The sequence below is a fragment of the Eschrichtius robustus genome, chromosome 3 (genome assembly GCF_028021215.1).
Source record: "Eschrichtius robustus isolate mEscRob2 chromosome 3, mEscRob2.pri, whole genome shotgun sequence".
Taxonomy (NCBI): Eukaryota; Metazoa; Chordata; class Mammalia; order Artiodactyla; family Eschrichtiidae; genus Eschrichtius; species Eschrichtius robustus.
The window spans coordinates 144,798,164-144,820,066 of record NC_090826.1 but is presented as its reverse complement, the minus strand read 5'-3'; the positions used below and the strand labels follow the sequence as shown (position 1 = coordinate 144,820,066).

General features: G+C 35.4%; 1 protein-coding gene across 6 annotated transcripts in view; it reads right to left on the bottom strand.

The window, feature by feature from the left end:
• The window catches only part of HMCN1 (hemicentin 1), a 529,724-nt gene that overhangs the window by 155,784 nt on the left and 352,037 nt on the right, over nt 1-21,903 (bottom strand). For 5 of the 6 annotated variants that reach the window (XM_068541417.1, XM_068541420.1, XM_068541418.1 and 2 more), the window contains exons 47-52: nt 17,639-17,752; nt 16,967-17,053; nt 8,719-8,910; nt 5,012-5,185; nt 3,613-3,726; nt 2,636-2,781 (exon numbers count right to left, since the gene is read on the bottom strand). In XM_068541417.1, the coding sequence (XP_068397518.1) occupies nt 2,636-2,781; nt 3,613-3,726; nt 5,012-5,185; nt 8,719-8,910; nt 16,967-17,053; nt 17,639-17,752 (827 nt within the window). The remainder of the gene's footprint in view (nt 1-2,635; nt 2,782-3,612; nt 3,727-5,011; nt 5,186-8,718; nt 8,911-16,966; nt 17,054-17,638; nt 17,753-21,903) is intronic. The other variant, XM_068541419.1, reaches the window with a different exon arrangement.

Sequence of the window (21,903 nt, the reverse complement as noted above, 5' to 3'; positions counted from 1 at the left end):
GCATTAAAAAAAATCTCATTAGACTGCAGCCTAACTCCACATTTTTCTATTCTGCTTTAGAGCCAGTGACTTTAAAAAGTTTTGTACCTTTGCTGTCTCCATTTCTTTCCATCTTTTCTTGAATCCTCCAATAAGACTTTCACCATCTCTACTTGACCAAAATGATGCTGTCAAGGTCACATGACAAGTGACATCCATGTTGCTCAATTTACTGGTCAATTCTCAGTCTTTATTTTACCCGATCAGTGGGATTTAACACAGTTTAACTGGTCTTTATTTTGAAAACTTTTTTTCCTTATCTTTAAGGACACATCACTCTCTGTCCCACAACCTCTAAATGTAGGAGTACCCCAGGGCTTGATCCTTGGACCTCTTCTCTTTCTACCTAAACTCACTCTCCTAGTGATCTCATGCAAAACCTTGGACTCATCTTTGACTCATCTCTTTCCCTCACATCCTGCTACCACCTTCATCCAAGCAATCACCATCTATCTCCTGGACCATGGCAATAAATTCATTTCTGGATCCCATTCTTCTTCAACTAGTAAAGAAGCCAATGTAATCTTTTTAAAGCCTTAAGTCAGATCACATCACTCCTGTGTTCAAAATTTTCCAGAAGCTTTCCATCAGAATAAGGGAATAAGGCCAACTGATGTACAAGCAGTATGATTTAACCCTAGCTCTCACCTTTCTCTGTGTTGCCACTAATCACTGCACTCCAGCCAAATGCCTCAGGGCCTTTGCCCCTTGCTAGTCTCTCTAGAATATTTTTCTCTCAGATATCTTATGTCTGCTTCCTTCAGTTTCTGTAAGTTTCTGCTCAAATATCACCTTATCAGTGAGGCCTTCCCTAGTGTAAGAGATCACACCTCTCACACTCACTATTCTTCCTGACTGAATTTTCTTCATAACATTTACCTTATCTGGCACTGTATGCTTTACTTGTTTGTTTAGTTTCCCCCTCCCCCCCAAACTCCATATGAGCAGAGATTTTTGTCTGTTTCCTTCATAGCTGTTATCACCTGCACCTAAAATAGCGTTTGGCAAATACTATGTGCTCAGTAAATAATTTGGGACGCAATGTATCATTATTAACATTATATCACTTATATAAAAATAGTATAATTTAAACTTTCCATGTCAAAGAAAAACTTCAGAGCATGAATAAACAAAACACATAGATTCTATCAAAATTTACTGTGGTTAATGCTGCCAATATTTTTGGTGGCTTTTCTCGAAAACACTGTTTCACTCAAGTAGTGTTGCTTATCTGAGAAATGAACTAGAACTCATTTCTCTTATCTGAGAAATGAGAAGAAAGGATATGGAAAATAAACAAAAACCAGTATTTTTTGTCACATTTTAGGGGACAAATCCCAAATCTTGAAAAATTCAGCAATTTAACTAAAGCATCATAATTGGATCAATTTCACTCTGGATGTGAAACTAATTTAACTATTCATTATGAAACTTAAAAAAAAACAGCCCTAATTCCTAGTACAAATCTAGACTTTATCCTATTTTTATGTGTGTATGTGCTTGTGTATATGTGTGCATGGGTATAAAATGCAAGGAAAGAAAAGGTTTTAGGTAAAATTAAAAATAAAATATTAAAATTTGAAAGGTGAAAGGAATTGTTTCCATGCAAACTCATATAGAGTTGATATTGTACCATGAAGTGTGCTTGTAGTCAGAAAAGAAACTGTAAACAGAACATGGTGGGAGTTCCATATTTTTCCTTTTGCAATGGCTTCCAGATGAAACTTGTTTATAAGAGATATTTTTTTTCCTGGCTGCCAGGATTGCAAAATCCATCTGTGATCTGAAATAATAAAGTTATATCTTTCTGCATCTTAAATCATGACTCTGACCTGAACATCTACAACTGGAATTTGACTGACCATTTGGTTGATTATGTGTAAAACAGGACAAACATCAGCTTAGCTATGTCACATCTGTATTAAGCAGAGTGTTAACAGCAGCTAAAAAAAAATCTATTTTGGTCTTAAAACACCAGCACATATGTTTTTAAAACATGCATGTTAGAAAATAAGTTGAATGAGAAATAAAGGCGTGTGGTCTGAAAGCCAGATTACATAATTGAAGGATGTGTCTTTTACTGAAAGTTCTTCATTGCCCCCAATTAATTGTATTGAGCACTTAATCATCCCATTTAGCTTATTTTTTTCATCTTGGAACATTAAAAATGTTACCCTTTGTAAAAGAGTTAAAGGTGTTTAGAGAAAGTTCTGAATCAACTTAGCACCTGTGTTATGCCTATCATTCTAATCTGGCTCAGCACTGTCTTTGCATTTCTTCTCCACAAAGTTTACTTACTCTGAAAAACCACAGAGAACAAAAACCATTCCCCAGTGGGAAGGTGGCTGGATTTTCAAAGACAATTGCTAACGTGTATTAAAACAGTCCTTCAAACTTTAGAGTGATGAAATAATACTAAAATTGTTGAACATGGTTCAATTTTTTTGCAGTTTTATACTCTAGGGGCATGGGCTTGTGCTAGTTTTAAGGTCACATTGATTCTCTGAGTTATCTGTGTCTGGGTGTTTTGTTTTTTAATTTAACTGACCATTTTAGTCTATAAAAAACCATCAGCAAATGAAAAAACTTGACTGGCCTGTCCATCCTTGTACCAGCTGAGAGAGGCAGAAGGAATTGCATAGACTTCACATTCCAAGGTCAGGGTGTTGTTTACTTTGATCTTCACTTCTCTGGGGGAAAGACCTGGCCCCAGGAGGTCGCTTTTACTGATTATGGGTGGAACTGCATAAACACGAATATTAAAGTATTAAACATTAGTTCTTTTAAATGGAATGACATGGAACACAGTGAGGATCACTTAATAAGAAAACAAGGAAATAACTTAGGCATTTTCTATGCTCTCCTTTCATCAAGGACCCAAGTTAGCATCTTATGAAATGGCAGTGTTCATATACAGAATGTGAAGAAAACTACCTTTCTCCCCTCATCATTATAATACTGCCAATGAGGTTAATGTCCTTCACAGAACAGTTAGCTTAGGTTGTTCCGGGTCCCCAGACACAGTCTGAGTATGACCCATAGAATGCATTTTATTAGTCACTAAGGGGAATGATTCAAAGAATAAAAGACAATCAAAAAGATGCTCTTCCTTTTTAAAAACAAAATTCTGAAATTATTGCCTATCAGTGGTAGCATTAGTTTTTTAATAGGTCAATGTACAGTGGATTAGCCCAAAGTCACTGACAAACTCATCGTAGGCTGTTGAATACAGCATATATAATTAAGGAAGAGTTTTGCGCATGCAAGTACTTATACGCAGCAGAATTCAGAAGAGGGTAATTCACAAGAAAGAAATAGAGAAACTTAAGGAACTGCCACTGACAAGTTCTCCAAAAAGTTGAAGAGAGCAGATTCAGTGGGCTTTCACATCTTTAAGCAATTGAAGTCATGGGCACATTGCTTAATTCAACTTCCATCTTAATGGAGCAAGCTGGATAAACGATAAACTTTAATGATGAATATAAATAATTATGAACCCATAATGAAAAACAGAATTGAAAAAGTTAGAAAACCTGGAGAAAACTAGGAACATAGTGTTCTTTCGGAACTTACTGTAGACCTTCACTTCATAGTGCTTTATCATCTCTCCTGCCTCATTAGTGGCTACACAAGAGTATCTCCCAGCACTGTCCTTCTGTGCATTTAGGATCTGCAGAGTCCTACCTCCTGAAAAGCAATGGAATACCAAAGAATCTCTGAAGTCACAGTGGCAGCAGGGTTTGCACAAACCACCAGGTTTTAGTTCTTACTATTAACACATTTCTTCTTCTCTATGCCAATTCTGTAAGAGACATTTGACATAGACAAACTACAATACAGATGGGCATTACTTGGTGGATGGAGACATTCACTAAGTCCACGATGGTCCTCCGTGGTAATGACTCTCATGCTCATTCTGACCCTCCCCTACCTCTCTGCACACACTGTAATTAAGGTTCCTATTTTACTCTCTTCACAAATAGGTCTTCTGCCTTTGTCATCTTCTTCCCCTCATCTACCTGGCCTATCAGTAGAGATTGATCTTGCTAAAACACAATTTTTATCATGGTATCTTTCTTCCTAAAAATCTTCAGTGGTTCTCAATTGACTAAAGTATAAAGTCAAAACTCTCAAATCCAGGTATTTAAAACATGACTCCTACATTCCTTCCTGATCTTATCTCCTACCTGCCCCCTTCCCTGCCATACACACATGTACACACAATGTCTCCACTCAAGAAGGAGGCGAGGAATCTGTTTATTATTACTTGCACATAGATATGCCATTCTCCTTCGTACTTTCCCATACTAGACATCCTGAAGGATCTGAAATCTCTCCTAACTCATTTCCAACTAACAAAATTCTATAACTTTCTTTAAGGTTTGGTTCAAGTTCTGTCTATGACAAAGCATTTCCTGACTGCTTCAGCCCACGGTGGCCATTCCTTCTTTTGAATTCTTCTAAAACTGGTCACTATCCCATTTATCATAACCGATGACTATTCAGAACCAATGATTATTCATGGATTCCTGTTGTTAATTAACTTTCACATGTATTATCTCTATAAATTTCTTACAGCCAGTGATCATACTTTTAAATTCTTTCTGTTTTCATACATATTATCAGGTATTAAAGAGGAATAAATAAACTCTGTCAATCTAAATACTAACCTTCAAGGGTCAATTCAACAAAAAGTGAATTTCTACTCTTTTTGGCATTCTACATTATATTTGAGCAATTAATTACACTGTAGTATTTATTTATTTGCCTTTTATTTACTTTATTGGTCTTTCAAAAAGTAATTTTAGATAACTTAGATTACAACATACATACAAAATAATAAAAAATAAGATAGCAATAGTACAATACCACCAACAACATAAGTATTTTTATAAAAATAGTCAATGATTCTGTTCTTCTGTAAAAGTAGATGGCACAAATGCAACTTGGGCATCTGAAGTAAGCTAATTACCTGGAAGAATACGGATATTTCGGTTGGATTCTAAAGGAGTTCCATTCTTAAACCAGGTGATGGTGGCTGGGGGATATGAATAAGCTTCACAGACCAAAGATGTGGGGCTGTTAAGGATAACAGTGACATCTTCAGGGATGCCATCGCTATCAACACCGGCAATTGTAGGAGATACTGAAAAAGATTTAAAACTTGATCAAAGAAATATATTCAGAAATGTCTTTATTTGTACATTTCTAAGTTTCCATAGTACTTATTTGTGTAATTCCATTCCCTAACGATTACAGAAACAATTGATTAGTGTTCTCATTCTACGCAAAAGCAGTGAGAACCTCAAAAAGCTCACAGAGTAGTGGAGGAGATGACACATAAAAAGGAATCATAACGCAATGTAGTATGGGCACTACTGGGAATTTTGGTGCAGGATATATGGAGGCATGGCATCCAGTCCAATCTGAGGTGTGGGGTGGTGTGTGGACTCTCATCAGGGAAGATCTCCTAACGGAGCAGATTTCAAACTGAGCCTCAAAGGACTGGTGGTGGTCAGAAGGTGAAAGAAGGGAGACTACTAGGAGGAGGGAACATATTGGGAGCAGAGTAGTGTAAACAATGAGGGGCAAGCAGGAAATATATAGAGGATGGATTCAAGGGGGTCAATGTTGGAAGCAGGGGAAAGACAGACAAAGTACATTTGTTCCATAAAAGATAGTGAGGGCCTGAACTAGAGCACTGAAGAAAGGCATAAAGAGGAGGGAGCAACTAAAGAAAAATTTAGGAAATCAATTGGCAGGATCTGATGATAGAATTTAAGGGGTAAAGAAACCAACGTCAAAGATAACTTCCAATTTTATTGCTTGGGAATGAACCTAGGTAAACTTCAATGAAGCAAAATAAATAGAAAATATGGAAAGATTTGCTCACTTAGGAGGGGAAGATGATTTGTTCAGTCTGAATATCTTGAATTTTAAGTGCTTGTGAGAATTCCAGGTAGAAATGTCCAACAGGCAACTGTATATAGAAATCTGAACCTTGGGAGAAGGATCAGGGTTGCAGGTATGGATTTTAAAAAGTCTCCAGTTGATAAGAGATGATTATTAAACCTCTGGGAATTAAGTTTTTGTTACTTGATGAGAATATCTAGAGTAAAATGAACACTGAAGTAAGGACAAAATGTGAGGGGACTTAACGTTTAAGAGACAGTTTAAGTAGGAGTCCATAAAGGAGGGAGAAAGGGAGCAACCAAAGGGGTGCAAGGATAACTGGGGAAGAGCAGTGTCCAGGAGAAAGTGATACATAATATCCAAACATTAAGATAAGGACTGAACAATGTTTGTTGGATCTAACAACAGGGTAGTCTTCACCACAGCAGTGTCAAGAATGGTGTGGGCAGAAGCCCATAATTAGTGGGACAAGAAGTATAGACAGGGAGTGGTGACTATATGAAGTGATGGAGACAGTAGAAGGTAAAGATGAAGGTAAGGCAGATGGTGGGCATGACCGGCAGACCAAAGAAGGGGGAAAGATACAGGATCAAGGGCATAAGCAGAAGCAGTAACTGTGAACACAAAGGATAACACCCTCTGGGAAAAGAAAGGGTAAAGACACTGAATTATGGCTGGGTAGACTGGAAATTGCCAGTGCACACACTTGAATAGCCTCAACTTTATATGAAGTTGGTGAAAAGAAGACTTGAATTCAGATCCCTCATCTTCAATGAATGAGGGAAAATGATAAGAAATAAGTAACTAGGAAGGGGGTAGGAGGCAGAGGAAGGAATATAGTCAGAGAGCATGACTTGACTTGAGATGCCTGGGGTAAAGAATAAGTGATCTCCACTGGAGAGAGTCCCCAGGGAGCTAATGTCTCTTGGGAAGTCAGATTTCAGTTACTGAAAGGAGCCAGAAAGAGTGTTAAATCAGGTTTCCAGACGACAGGGATAGGATTTGGACATGAGCCAGTATTGGGAGGTGAGTCAGTGGTAGGAGGAAGGAGGCATGAGGAACATAGAGCTCTAAGAGAAGCAACGGGCTACAGGAGAGGAGAGGAAATCCAGGGCGGGGCATTTGCCTTTCATACGCTGATGGGCATGCAGGGAAGACAGATGTGTCAGGAGACAACTGGCTCATGAACTCTCATTCTTACTTATCCATGCATCTGTTATTCACTGCTATGTTAGGTGCTGGGGCTATATCCTTTTCAAGATAAAAAGGGTTCTGTCCTAGGGATTTTATAGCTTCATGTAATTATTACTTATATATACTATTTATTTGACACTTATTAATACATTATCCAGTATTCTGACTTAACATTTCTGGCCTATATATCTCTTCTACTCAATTAGACTGTAAGCTGCCTGAGGGCTGTGTCCTGTATGGGAGTTTCTATGTATGGGACTACATATTCCCCCAGTCTAGCCAATAACTATCAAAACATACAAACAAATAAAAAATTGCAAAAGTTTACATCCTCAATTATAGGTCAGTTTATTTAAGTAGAATGAAACGTGTTTTGATATTAGTAATCAGATACAATACATTTAGGTGGTGCATTTTAAATTTCTAACGTGAGCAGAAATTTGGAATCTATTTTAATATCATTTCCAAGACATAAGTATAATTTTAATGCTGCAGAAGCTGAATGTGTAGTTATTTCATCATTCCTACTCCATATTTTTTCATGGTGTAGTTTTTATTGCTCTCAAAGGGCTCGATATTCAAATGTACAAGCTAATCTGTATTAAATCAGAAGGAAACCATGTGAGATTCAAAACCTACACTTGAGGTTGCAGTCTACATTTTAACCTAGGAATCTTCACAGCTTATCATTAACAAAATAGAATTTACACATTATATATTAATTTCAAGGGGAGGGGATTTATCTGGGAAAAAATAACTATTAATTAAATGGCAAAATGTCTAAATTTGCAATGTCCAGGTAATTTACTGCACAGCAATACCTGTCAACTGTCTTCCTTTAAGACTTTTTAAGGATTAGTGAGTTAGCAAATGACACAGATAGACACACATAAAGACAGATGAGCAGCATATTATGTTAAGAAAAAGAAAATCTACGGTAGTTGCTCACCCCAGCGGGAGCAAATGTTCTGCTCACAATACTGCTATATAAGTTGGCAAAGGGAGGGAAGGGAAATGTGTTTTAAGACAGAGGAAAGCACACTTATAAAATAAAATCATTTTAATGATGTTTTGTTTTGTTTGAACCCTTCAACTTCGCAAGGGACTGTGTTAATTCACTATCGCTCACGAGCAAGCATACAATTTTGGTGTGCTTGTCTGCATCTCCTCTCCTTCATCATAGTTACCAACAGAGATTTCAGTATGGGCAATTACCAGTAATGGCAGAGTCCCACAAAGAAATGATAAAACATCTCACAGTGATCCTCTTTCACTGTTGACCTGCTTCTTTTTGACCAGTATTTATTTTTCCTTTACTATTGCTTATTTAATGTCTATCTTGTTTATAGTTGTACTTTGCACAAAACACAGTACCTAGAATATAGTAGGTATGCCAAACGTAATGAATGAATGTATGAATTAACAAAAGAAAACCAGCAAATGTACACAAGCACTCGTCCTTCTTAAATAATGAAATTCTATGGTAGAAATATTAAGTAAACAGAAAAAGAAGAGAATTTAGCCTATTGCCATGGTTGATTCTTCAAGATTTGCAGCAATGCTTATACCTACCCAACACATTAAGACTGAAACTTCTGCTCTTGTCACCAGCTGTATTAGAAGCCAAACATGTATATCTTCCAGTGTGTGACACTTGGGCATTGGTAATCTGAAGAAAACGGCCACCAGACATAAGATGATGGGTGTCATCTTCTTTGAGGAACTGCCCATCTTTCTGCCATGTAATTTCTGGCACTGGATTCCCTATAACAAAAAGCCATTTCTGAGAGTTGGCTAATAATCACATGTCTACAGTTGGTAACTAAAAGGATGCATTTTCATTCATTTCCCTTTTAAAATATTCTACCTCTGAAACAATGTAGTAGGCATTCATTTTAAAATAAATTTGCAAACATAACTGAATTTATAATAATAATCATGCTATGATTTAAAAAATCTATAAGTGAAATAGTTATGTCAGTCTCTGTTTAACTAAATTTATACCATACCTTAGGCTATTACAATTAAATATTTTCATAGTAAAATACACTTAAAAAATAATGGAGCATGCATGTTTACTAAAATTATTACTCATGAATACCTTTGCATTCATATTAAATTTTTAAAGAAGATTTTTAATTTTGAGGAAAAGCTGTAAAAAAGGAAAAAAAAAAACTTTAATTAAACAATTCAACAAGCAGATATGTATACCAGGATTCTAGCACAGATATATAGATAGGTAGAAAGATAGAAATATATAGTAATTATTCCTTTAATATTTATAGCCTAGAGAAAAAAGATCTTTCATATTTTTCATGGGACTTTTGTTAAATATTAAGTTTTAAATTGCTCAAACATTTTTTTTTGGAAAATTTAAAACTATAAAAACAAGCTCTGTTAGGAAAGAGGATTAGGATGATATCATATTAAGGCACAACTGTATTGGCCATGGAGCTTGTTCTATGGCCCTGCCTGGGCAGGAAAGCAAATTCACAGGCCCACCCAGCTGCTGAGTATAGCACACAGTCCTTCCAACTAGGAAGTATGACCAGAGAATCCAGGTAACCACAGGCCTATTCTACAGTTGCACTTGGGCAGGAAACCAAACCATCAGTCCTATTCGACTGTTCCCAGACAATGGCACCCCCTGCCCCGACCTCACACCTCAGGCAGAGGCAGTGGTCTCACCCAAATAGAGACCCTAAGAGAAAACCCCACCTGCCCAACAATGCTACCAGCTGACCCATCCAGAATCCCAAGTTGAGGTGAACGGTGAAGGACAATCTCTGCTGAAGCAAACCTGTAAAGTCTGGAATCAGAGACCCTTTACTCAAGTGTGCAGATACCAATACAAGGAATCAGGTAACATGACACCTCACAGGAAACTAATAAAGCTCCAATAACTCAATAACTGACCCTAAAAAATGGAGATCTATGAACTGTGAATTCAGAATAATACGCTTATTCAAGTTTAGTAAACAAAATGAAGAAAACAATGCATGAACAAAAGAGAAGTTCAACAAAGAAATAGAAATCATAAAAGAACCACAATCACACAAATGAATCCTACAGCTAAAGAATAGAATGACTGAACTAAAGAATTCAAAAGAGAGCTTCAACTTCAGACCTGACGAAACAAAAGAAAGAATCAGTAAACTAGAAGATAGTTCGTTTGAAATTATCCAGTCAGAGGATTAAAATGAAAAAAGAAGGAAAAGTGAAGAAAGCCGACAGGAGTTATGAGACACCATTACAAAAACAATATATACATTATGGAAATCCCAGAAGGAGAGGAGAATGAGAAAGGAACAGAAAGTATATTTAAAGTGATAATGTCTGAAAACTCCCCAAACTCCAGACTCATGAGGCACAAAAGATCCCAAATAGATTGAACTAAAAAAGGGCTACACTGAAACACATTATAACTAAATTTTGAATGTAGTAAGAAAAAAGCAACACATCACATACAAGGGAACCCCCCATTAGAGTATAGGCAGATTTCTCATAAGAAACTTAGAAGGCTAGGAGAGAATGGCATAAAACATTCTAAATATTGAAAAAAAAGCCTCTCCACCAAGAATACTATAGCTGGCAAAATATGAATGACAGATAAAGATTTTCCCAGACAAACAAAAGCTGAGGGAAACAAACAAAAACAAAAAAACACACCAGACCTGTCTTACAAGAGATTCAAAATGGCATTCTCAAGTAGAAATAAAAGGATGCTAATTATCATCGTAAAATCACATAAATGTATGTGCAAAACTCACTGCTAATGGTGACTATGTAGTCAAAGTCATATTCTCTAACACTGTAATGGTGATACGTAACTCATTTTTAAAATTTAGAAAACAAACATTTTAAAAATAACTGTATCTACAATAATTTGTTATTAGATACACAAAATAAAAAAACATATAAATTGTAACATTAATAACCTAAGATGTGAGAGGAAGAGAAGTAAAAGTAAAGTTTATGTATGCTATCAAAGTTAAGTTATTATTAGTTTAAAATAGGATGTTATACATATAAGATATTTTATGTAAGTCTCTGGTAACCACAAAGGAAAAAAATCTTTAATAGCTACACAAAAAGTTATGATAAAGCAATCAAAGCATATTGCTAAGAAAGTCATCAAATGACAAAAGAAGAGAAGGATAAGAAGCAAGGAAGAAAGGATCTACAAAACAATTAAAAAACCCCAACAAAAATGGAGATAGTAAGTCCTTACCTATCAATAATTACTTTAGATGTAATGGATTAAATTCTCCAATCAAAAGACATAGAATAGCTAAATGAAGAAAAAAAAAAAAAGCAAGACCCAAAAGTATGTTGCCTACAAGAGACTCACTTTAGCTTTAGAGGTACATGTGAACTGAGAGTAGAGGGATATAAAAAGATATTTCAAGAACATGGTAACCAAAAGAAAGCTGGGGCAGCTATACTTATATCAGCCTAGACTTTAAGCTAAAATTGGTCAAAAGAGGCAAGAGACAATGAGGAAGGGGTCAATCCATCAGAAAGACATAATAACTGTAAATATTTATGCACCCAATATTGGAGCACCTAAATATATAAAGCAAATACTAACAGAGCTAAAAGGAGAAATAAGCAGCAATAAAATAATAGTTGGGGACTTTAATACCCCACTCTCAACAACAGATAGGTCATCCAGTCAGAGAATCAATAACAAATCAGAGATTTGAAAATTACCATAGACCCAATATACCTAACAGACACATACAGAGCATTCTATCCAACAAAAGTAGAATACACATTCTTCTGAAGCACACATAGAACATTTTCTAGGATAGCTCATATGTTAGACCACAAAACAAATCTCAGTAAATCTAAAATGATTGAAATCATACCAAATGTCTTTTATGACCACAATGATATGAAACTAGAAATCAATAACAGGAAGAAAGCTGGAAAATACACAAATGAATGGAAATTAAACGACATACTCTTGAACAACCAATGTATCAAAGAAGATATCAAAAGGGAAAAAAAAATTTCTTGAGACAAATGAAAATGGAAACACAACACACCAAAACTTAAGGGATAGAGCATAGGCAGCTTTAAGAGGGACATTTATACTGATAAATGCATACATCACAGAAGAAATAAGATCTCTAAGAAAAATCTAACAGTACACCTCAAGGAACTAGGAAAAAAACAGACTAAGTCCAAAATTAGCAGAAGGAAGAGAATAATAAAAATTAGAGCAGAAATAAATGAAATAGAGTACAAGGAAACAATAGAAAAGATTACTAAAACTAAGAATCGGTTCTTTGAAAAGATAAAATTGACAAAACATTAGCTAGACTAAGAAAAAAAAAAAAAAAAGACAGGACCCAAATAAATAAGATTATAAATGAAAGAGGAGACATTACAACTGATACCACAGAAATACAAAGAATCATAAGAGACTACGCTCAACAACTATAGCCAACAAACTGGACAACCTAGGAGAAATGAGTAAATTCCTAGAAATATACAACCTGTCAAGACTAAATCATGAAGAAACAGAAAATCTGAACAGACCAATTACTAGTAAGGAGATTAAACCAGAAGTCAAAACCTCCCAACAAGGAAAATCTAGGACCAGATGGTTTCAGTGATAAATTTTACCAAATGTTTAAAAAAGAATTAATATCAAGTCTTCTCACTCTTTCAAAAAATTGACAAGGGAACATTCCCAAACTCATTTTACAAGGCCAGCATTACCCTGACACCCAAGTCAGGTAAGGACACCACAAGAAAAGAAAACTACAGGCCAACATCCCTGATGAATATAAATACAAAATTCTCAGAAAATACTAGAAAACTGAATTCAGCATCAAATTGAAAGGATCATACACCATGACCAAATGGTATTCATCTCTGGGATGCAAGGATGGTTCAAGATACACAAATCAATATAATACATTATATCAATAGAATGAAAGATAAAAATCATATGCTCATCTCAATAGATGCAGAGAAGCACTTGACCAAATTCAACATCTATTCATGATAAAAAAATCTCAACAAATTGTATATAGAAGGAGCATTCCTCAACATAATAAAGGCCATATGACAAATCTGCAGCTAACATCATACTGAGTACTGAAAGATTGAAAGTTTTTTAAGATCAAGAAGATGAGGGTGCCCACTCTCATCATTCCTATTCAACACATTATTGGAAGTCCTAGCCAGACAATCAGGCAAGAAAAAGAAATAAAAGGCATCAGAATTGGAAAGGAAGAAGTAAAGTTCTCTCTATTTGTAGATGACATGATTATTTATATAGAAAGTCCTAAAGACTCCACCCAAAAACTGTTTGCTTTAATCAACAAATTCAAAAAAGTTTCAGATACAAAATCAACATAAAAAAATCACTACATTTTTATACACTAACAAAAAAATGATCTGAAAAAGAAATTAAAAAAAAAATCTCATTTACGATAGCATCAAAAAAAAAAATACTTAGGAATAAATCTAACCAAGGAGGTGAAAGATCTCTACATTGAAAACTATAAGACGTTGATGAAATAAATAAAAGAAGACACAAATAAACGGAAAGATATCTTGTGTTCATGGATTGAAAGAATTAATATTGTTAAAATGTCCATATTACCCAAAGCTATTTATAGGTTCAGTGCAATCTCTATGAAGATTCCAATGGCATTTTTTACAGAAATGGAAAAAAAAAATCTTAAAATTTGTTTGGAATCACAAAAGACACTGAATAGCCAAGGCAATCCTGAGAAAGAAGAGCTGGAGGCATCACACGTCCTGACTTCAAACTACATTACAAAGCTACAGTAATCAAAACAGTAAGGTACTGCCATAAAAAAGACACATATACCAATGGAACAGAATCATAAGCATAGAAATAAACCCATGCATATACGATCAACTAATATTAGTCAAGAGGGTCAAGAATACTCAATGGAAAAAGACAGTCTCTTCAATAAATGGCAGTGGGAAAATTGGATATTCACATGCAAAAGAAGGAAACTAGACCCGTGTCTTACACCACTCACAAAAATTAACTTGAAATGTATCAAAGGCTTAAATGTAAGACCTGAAACCATAAAACTCCTGAAAGAAAACAGAGGGACAGGGACTTCCCTGGTGACGCAGTGGTTAAGAATCCGCCTGCCAATGCAGGGGACATGGGTTCGATCCCTGGTCTGGGAAGACCCTACATGCTGCGGAGCTGCTAAGCTCGTGAGCCACAACTACTGAGCCAGTGTTCTAGAGCCTGTGAGCCACAACTACTGAGCCCGCATGCCGCAACTATTGAAGCCTGAGCACCTAGAGCCTGTGCTCCACAACAAGAGAAGACCCTGCTCAACACAACTAGAGAAAGCCTGCGCGCAGAAACTAAGACCCAATGCAACCAAAAATAAAATAAATAAATAAAAATAAAAATGAATTAAAAATAAACATTAAAAATAAATAAAATAATAAAAATTTTTTAAAAAGCAGCTGAAATTAGAAAAAAAAAAAGAAAACATAGGGACAAAGCTCCTTGACGTTGGTCTTGGCAATGATTTCTGTGATATGACACCAAAAGCAAAAACAAATGGGCCTACATCAACTAAAAGGCTCTATACAGCAAAAGAAAACATCAACAAAATTAAATGGCAACCTATAAAATGGGAAAAAATATTTGCAAACCACTATCTGATAAGGGGGCTAATATCCAAAATATGTAAGGAACTCATATAACTCAATAGCAAACACACACACACACACACACACACACACAAAGGATTCAATTAAAAAAATGGCAAAGGACCTGAATAGACATTTTTCCAAAGAAGATATTCAAATGGCTGACAGGTACAAGACAAGCTGTTCAGCACCACTAATCATCCAGGAAATGCAAATCAAAACCACAATGAGATATCACCTTACACCTGTTAGAATAGCTATTATCAAAAATACAGGAGATGACAAGGGTTGATGAGGATGTGGAAAAAAGGGAACCCTTGTGCACCTTTGGAGGGAATGTAAATTGGTATAGCCCCTATGGAAAACGGTATCAAGGTTGCTCAAAAAACTAAAAATAGAACTACCATATGTGCAGCAATTCTACTTCTAGGCATATATCTGAAGAAAACAAAATCACTATCTCAAAGAGACATCTGCACTCCCATGTTCATTGCAGCATTATTCACAATAGCCAAGACATGGAAACAGCCTAACTGTCCATAGATGACTGGATACAGAAAATGTGACATATATAAAACTATACATATAATTTAATATTATTATTAAATACTAAATATATACATATTTACTATATTTACTATATATATAATTTAATATTATCTAGCCATGAAAAAAGAAGAAAATCCTATCATTTGTGACAACACAGATAAACCTCGAGGATATTATACTAAGTGAAATAAGTCAGACAGAGAAAGACATACTGTATGTTCTCACTTATACATCAAATCTAATAAAACCAAACTCATAGAAACTGAGAACCCATTAGTGGTTATAGAGGTAGGAGGTTAGAGGTGGGGCAATGAGTGAAGGTGGTCGGAAGGCACAAAGTTCCAGTTATAAGATGATAATTGTGATTACAGTTAACAATACCATATTGTATAATTGAAAGCTGCTAAGAGAGTAGATTTTAAAAGTTCTAATTACAAGAAAAAAAGTTGTGTAGCTATGTGCAGTGATGGATGTTAGCTAAACATTGTGGTGATCATTTTGTGTGTGTGTGTGAGTGTGTGTGAGTGTGTGTGTGTGTGTGTGTATAATCACCTTAAACTTATGCAATATTATATGTCAATTATATCTCAATGAAACTGAAAGAAAGAATAAAAAAGAAATATCTTAAAAAACCAAATGTCAATGTTAAAAAAAAAACTGGAAGGCTCAAGATGGGATGCTACAAAATTTAGGCAGCTGTTCTCTATGCAATAGTTGTTACCAGATCATTGCAAGAAAAAAAAGAAAACAGGTTAAGTAATAGTATATGTGACACTTTTTATAACTGTCTTTCTTAAAATGAAAGTATTTCCTTGCTTACTTAAATGTATTGCTCATGCAAGGCATGTAAACAACGAAATAAGAAATTAATTGAATCTTCCTTAAAATGCTTGCTTTCTATAAAATGTATGGACTGTTCTAGTCGTTCCATTAAAACTGCAAGGCTGTGCCTTTACTAAAAAGACAGTCTTGAACACATTCTCTTAGAGATTTGTTTATTTTTATTACATGCAACACAATGATTCACTGGTAAAGCCGGTGAAATTGGTTTTAGAATTTTCATTTTTATTTTTAGTCTTCTCCATTTCCTTTGTAATATGCAAACACGTTTACAAAAGGTGACAATTTTGATCTTGGGTAATTCCCACTATCAGTGATGCTATACTTTCACCAAAATCCCTATTTCTTTGAAATAAAATTTAAGAAAACAGTAAAAAGGAAAGGAAGGTACAAACATAGGGAAGGAAAGAAAAAATAAGAGGAGGTGGGACAGGAAACCTTACCCACAAGTAGGAACAGGATTAAAAAAAAAGAAAGAATAATTTACAGAGTTGAAAGAAAAGACTAAGGTGTCTTTTTCTGTCTCTCTCTCTTCCTTGCTTTCCTTCCTCCCCTACTCCCTCTCTCCTTCCTTCCTTCCTTTTTTCAGTGTAGGAATTTCCTTTTTATCTCCACAGAATCTGAAAGGTTTCCTTCTATACTTCTACCATCTATACTGGGCTAGAATTCAATGTCAAATGCTTGATTTTTCTCAACTAAGAGATAAGTGGAGGCAGTGAATAACCAATGAGTTGAGCAGAAATGCAAGAGCTGAGCCCCTTACCTGTCACTTCACAAGTCAATGCAACACTCTGTTTCTCTTTTACCTTCACATCTTCAAATGTATTTTCACCCACAATGTGAGGTGGTACTAAAAAAAAAAAAAAAAAAAAAAAAGACAGAAAAAGTAACAGTTCTAACAGCAGAATGGTTATTTATAGGCATCTATTTTCATATTTTTTATTAGGCTGTACCCTTTAAAACAGTCCCTCCAAAGTCTCATTATTATTTGTTTACTAGAATAATGTTACCATATTGTTTGATCAATTCTAAGATATACTATAAAGTTATATGTCATAAATTCAATTATAATAAATTTTATTGTATGTAAATCATAAAATCTGGATAAATATGTCAACAAGTCAATGAGTAACAAAATCTATCAGACACTTATTTCTCCCTCTATAACTCTGATAAGCACTCACATTAAACAAGTTATCAGCGTCTTAGAACACTGTTGAACAATTGTGAACTGATAAGACATGGCATTTCAGCCATTTTAATCCAACTGATTACGTACAAACCATTCTAACATTGAATTCTTGCCAAGAGTGACAGTCCAGGGGCCAAAGAATACATAAATGTAAGTTCAAGCTGCAGATAGATTTTAACTCTGCTTCCAGAATGTATTTAAGACAATTTTATTTTGTCTAGATATTGTAAGTTATATAAATACCTAATACTGAAAGCCCAAAGGTTTTTCTTTCTTCACCAGCTGCATTCCTTACAACACAAGTATACTGGCCAGCATCTTCCATTCTGGTCTGCATCAACCGCAGAGTCCTTCCTCCTGGAGAAGCAAACCACCAGGTGACGCAAAAAGAAATCTGTAACTTTACAAGCTTGCTGTGTAGTGCTGAATTTCAGGAAAATTTAATCAACTCACTTCAAAGGCCTTTAAAATGCATTTATGTCAAGCTTTTTAAAAATATCACGTTTTAAGGCTATACGAAGCAGATTTCTGATTTAATGGATGAAAAAAGTTAATACAAACCTAGGTGACGGCAAGTAAGAAATGGAGTTTCACAGAGGTCTGTTTGAACATAATCTCGAAAGGTAAGTATTCTTTAACACAGAGAGGAGTTAAGAGACACCGCTGTAGGTAGAGAATGAATGAGGATCTAGAGGTAGAAAGCAGATGTGAGGTGTGGCACCTAAAACAGAACAGGCGGAGAAAACAGTGAGAGATGAGACTAGTTGGAGTATGATCAGATTCTGTGGGCCTTCGAATGCTATGCTAAGGAATTTAGACTTTATTGCGTTCACTAAAGGCTATGGAAGTACGTAAACAAAAAAGTCATGATCTGATTCGTGCTTTAGAAAAACAACTGTGACAGGATGTTTACAAAAAGATTCCCAGTTTGCCGTGGAACACATGAAATGGGAACGTTAGAAAGAGGACCACGCCAACTACCCAGATTGGGATGACGTCAATATACAAGGGATGAATGAAACCATGAAGACTGACGACCAGTTTTCAATTGAGTTTCACGGAATTCTAGAACTATTTATATCAAAGTTTATGACGGTCACTTTGTTCATTAGCATGACTCTGATTTTGTTCCTCTTTATATTTTGAACTTCTATGTAATGAAGAAAGGTTCTGGTAGACTGGGAATGAAACTCTGATATGCTGAAGGATGTAAGTTGGAGGAAAACTCCTCTTAAGGACTAAGGAAGAGGAGCCAGCAGATGAGACTGAAAAAAAGCTGGCAGAGAACAAAGAGACACACTGAGAGAGTAGAGTCCTTGAGGACACGGGGAGGGGGAAGGGTAAGCTGGGACAAAGTGAGAGACTGGCATGGACATATATACATACACTACCAAATGTAAAACAGATAGCTAATGGGAAGCAACTGCATAGCACAGGGAGATCAGCTCGGTGCTTTGTGACCACCTAGAGGGGTGGGATAGGGAGGGTGGGAGGGAGAAGCAAGAGGGAGGAGATATGGGGATATATGTATATGTATAGCTGATTCACTTTGTTATACAGCAGAAACTAACACACCATTGTAAAGCAATTATACTCCAATAAAGATGTTAAAAAAAAAGTGTAAATCATTTCTTAGGTTTTGTAATAATTTGCCACTCCGTATATTTTTGCTTAGTACCCTGAATTTGAACTAAAAAAATTGAAATGGTTAAACATAAAATTTTCATGTAAATTATTCACCTGGATCTGAACTTATCAGGAGTTTCCATCTGCTTTATGGTTTTATAAACACAAGCCCTCATTGAGCTTTTCCTATAAGCAACCTACTCATCCTTAAACCAATAAAAGGTGAACTTAGTAGTATCTTATTTAGACAGACAAAACTGATTACCCAAATTCAGTCTTTTTCCCCAGTTGAATTTAAGTAAGCAAAGTTGAATACAGAAATTCCCTAAGCATGTCAAAAAACTTATGTTAATTAGGAAAGGATTCAAAAGCACTCACTGCTACTTCAGATTAGTGAGACCATAATATGATTCCAGTTGAGAGATATTAAAAAAATACAACGTTTATGAGTCATGGCTGGCTCTGCAAACCTCAACCTCATAAATCTCATGATCTTTCCTTTCTCTTTGTTTCCTGGTCCTCTCCCTTATTGCAGTGAAAGACAAAAAAGGGTTGGACAGTAAATTATACTTAGATGGAGACATTTCTCGTACCTATTAAATTTTTATAGCAGCTATCTGTTCTTGGCAGATAACTTCATAACAATGATAGGGCCTTCAACAAAGTACTTCTTTTAGAAAAGCTTGACTTAACGTCTCAGGAGGACTAATCTTAATGAAACAGAAATGTGCAGCCGATCAAGGAACAAGCGAGTCATACGCCATCCATCTGATTCTCAGTCATCGATTGCACAACACACATGTTCAGATTGTAAAACTGAATGACTCTTCTGGCAGCGCCACAAGGTGAAGTACATTTAATGTGTTCGCTCAGGGATCTCCAGCTGCTAGTCAAGCAAAACAAAACTATACAATAAAACCAAAACACTACTCCTGTGGATCTATAATAAGCCAGAGTACCTCATTTTATCTTGCCTTTTTCATTTCCAGGAGCCCTGATGTAGTTATTATATTTAAAAAGAGTTCCTACTTTTTCAGCAATTGAGAATTAAAAAAAAAACAACAATAATATGAGGATGATTATAAGAGAAGAAGATAATGTGTTCAGGTTTTTGGCAACCAAACTGCAATGAAATCTTTGCCATCAGTATGCATTCCTTAAGATCAACAGAGGCAGGCAGTCCTTCAAAAATGAAAGCATTATAGGACATAGGAAAGCCTCCTAGGATAGGGAGACCCAAATCTTTTACCAGGTTGTCTATGGCAAATAACAAGAAACATGTATTGGATGCTTAGGATATAAGCAGGCACTGTGTTAGCTGCTTTACACATACTAACTCATCTTTACAAAACCCCCTAAGAGGCAAATACCACTAGTATCCTCACTTTAGAAGTGAAGAACTGAAGTTAGCAAAGTTAAGAAACTTGCCTGAGGTTATAAATCTAGTATTATAGGCAATAGATATAATAATTATAGCAATGTATATTCCTCATTAAGCCCCTATCATTTATAGACCAAGATCTTGAAGAAACAGAGGGACCTTAGGCTATTTAGGCCTAATTCAAATACTAGCAAAGTATCTTTTCTGAAAAAGCCTTCAAAAGTGAGAATTTAAACTTTGAACAAATTTAGGGGCAGGGAGCTTGTTACCTCTTAAAATAGCTCATCTTGACTTTCAACAATACAAGTATTTTTTAAAGTTGTTTGTATCCAGACCCAAATCTGTCCCTAGAATTTTCCATACACTGGTATTACTTTTAACCTCTGGAACTAGACGGAACCAACATAATCTTTTCTACGCCATGGCTCTGCAAGTATTTAAATGTAATTTTCACTATGTTGTCATGAGTTACACAGGGTTTATTTTTTCAGGTTAAATAGAATCGGACGCATAGTTTACTTTGCAATCATTTGCCACCATTGTTTATCCTCCTTCGAAAATACTGTCCATAAATCCTTCTTCTAGTCTTCCTAATGAGTAAGTTAAATCCACAATACAACTGGTGTTTTACTTGTTTTATTGGTGAAAATATATTTTATTCATGTGGCAAAACATTGCATCTGTTTTCATGATAAACACATTATACTGTTAATGCATACTCAATAACCAAACCAATTCAGAGATCTTTTCATATGAAGAATTCTGAAGCTATATCTCACCCTAATTTTCACCATTGGTTTTTGAATGTGAGTGCAGGAGTTTACTTAACTTTCATTTTGTCAGGTTTAATTCAAAAGTTCCAGAGTGAGGTGTGTTTGAATTCGGATGCCTTCATTCAACACATTAGGTATTCTTCTAAATATCCAAGCTTTTTATTACCCATAGACATGGCGAGATTATTTTCTTAGTCTGTACCCAAATTATTACTGAAAGGGGCCAAGCGCAGATTCCTGTGGCATGCCCCTAGACACCTCTCTCGACACTTACACTGATCCATAAAGAATAAGCTAATAGATTTTCCTACATAATTAGATAAGGAATAAGAGGAATATCTTTTTTACAATAATGATAAAATCTTAGCTCACTTGAAACTATTCCTGGAAATATAAATCTCACTCAGATTAGAGTTGTGAAAAAATTCAAACTTGTGGTTATAGAGATATGTTATATAACATTATTCACTCTAGGCTCTGGCTTCAAGTATTTCTTTTCATTCTTCACTTTTCACATTGGTTGGTACTCATTCCGGCATGAATGCTCTGACATCCCCATGATTTAAGTAATAAGCGAGTGCCAAGATTTCTTTGTCAAAAGGATATAGAGATATTTCGAGATTTTCCCCATTGTCATATAGCTTCTGATGTCCTAAAATTTTTTCTTAATATGATCAGTGGGTATTATAGTAAGCAGCTAGATCATAAAGAAAAAAATAAGACATGGA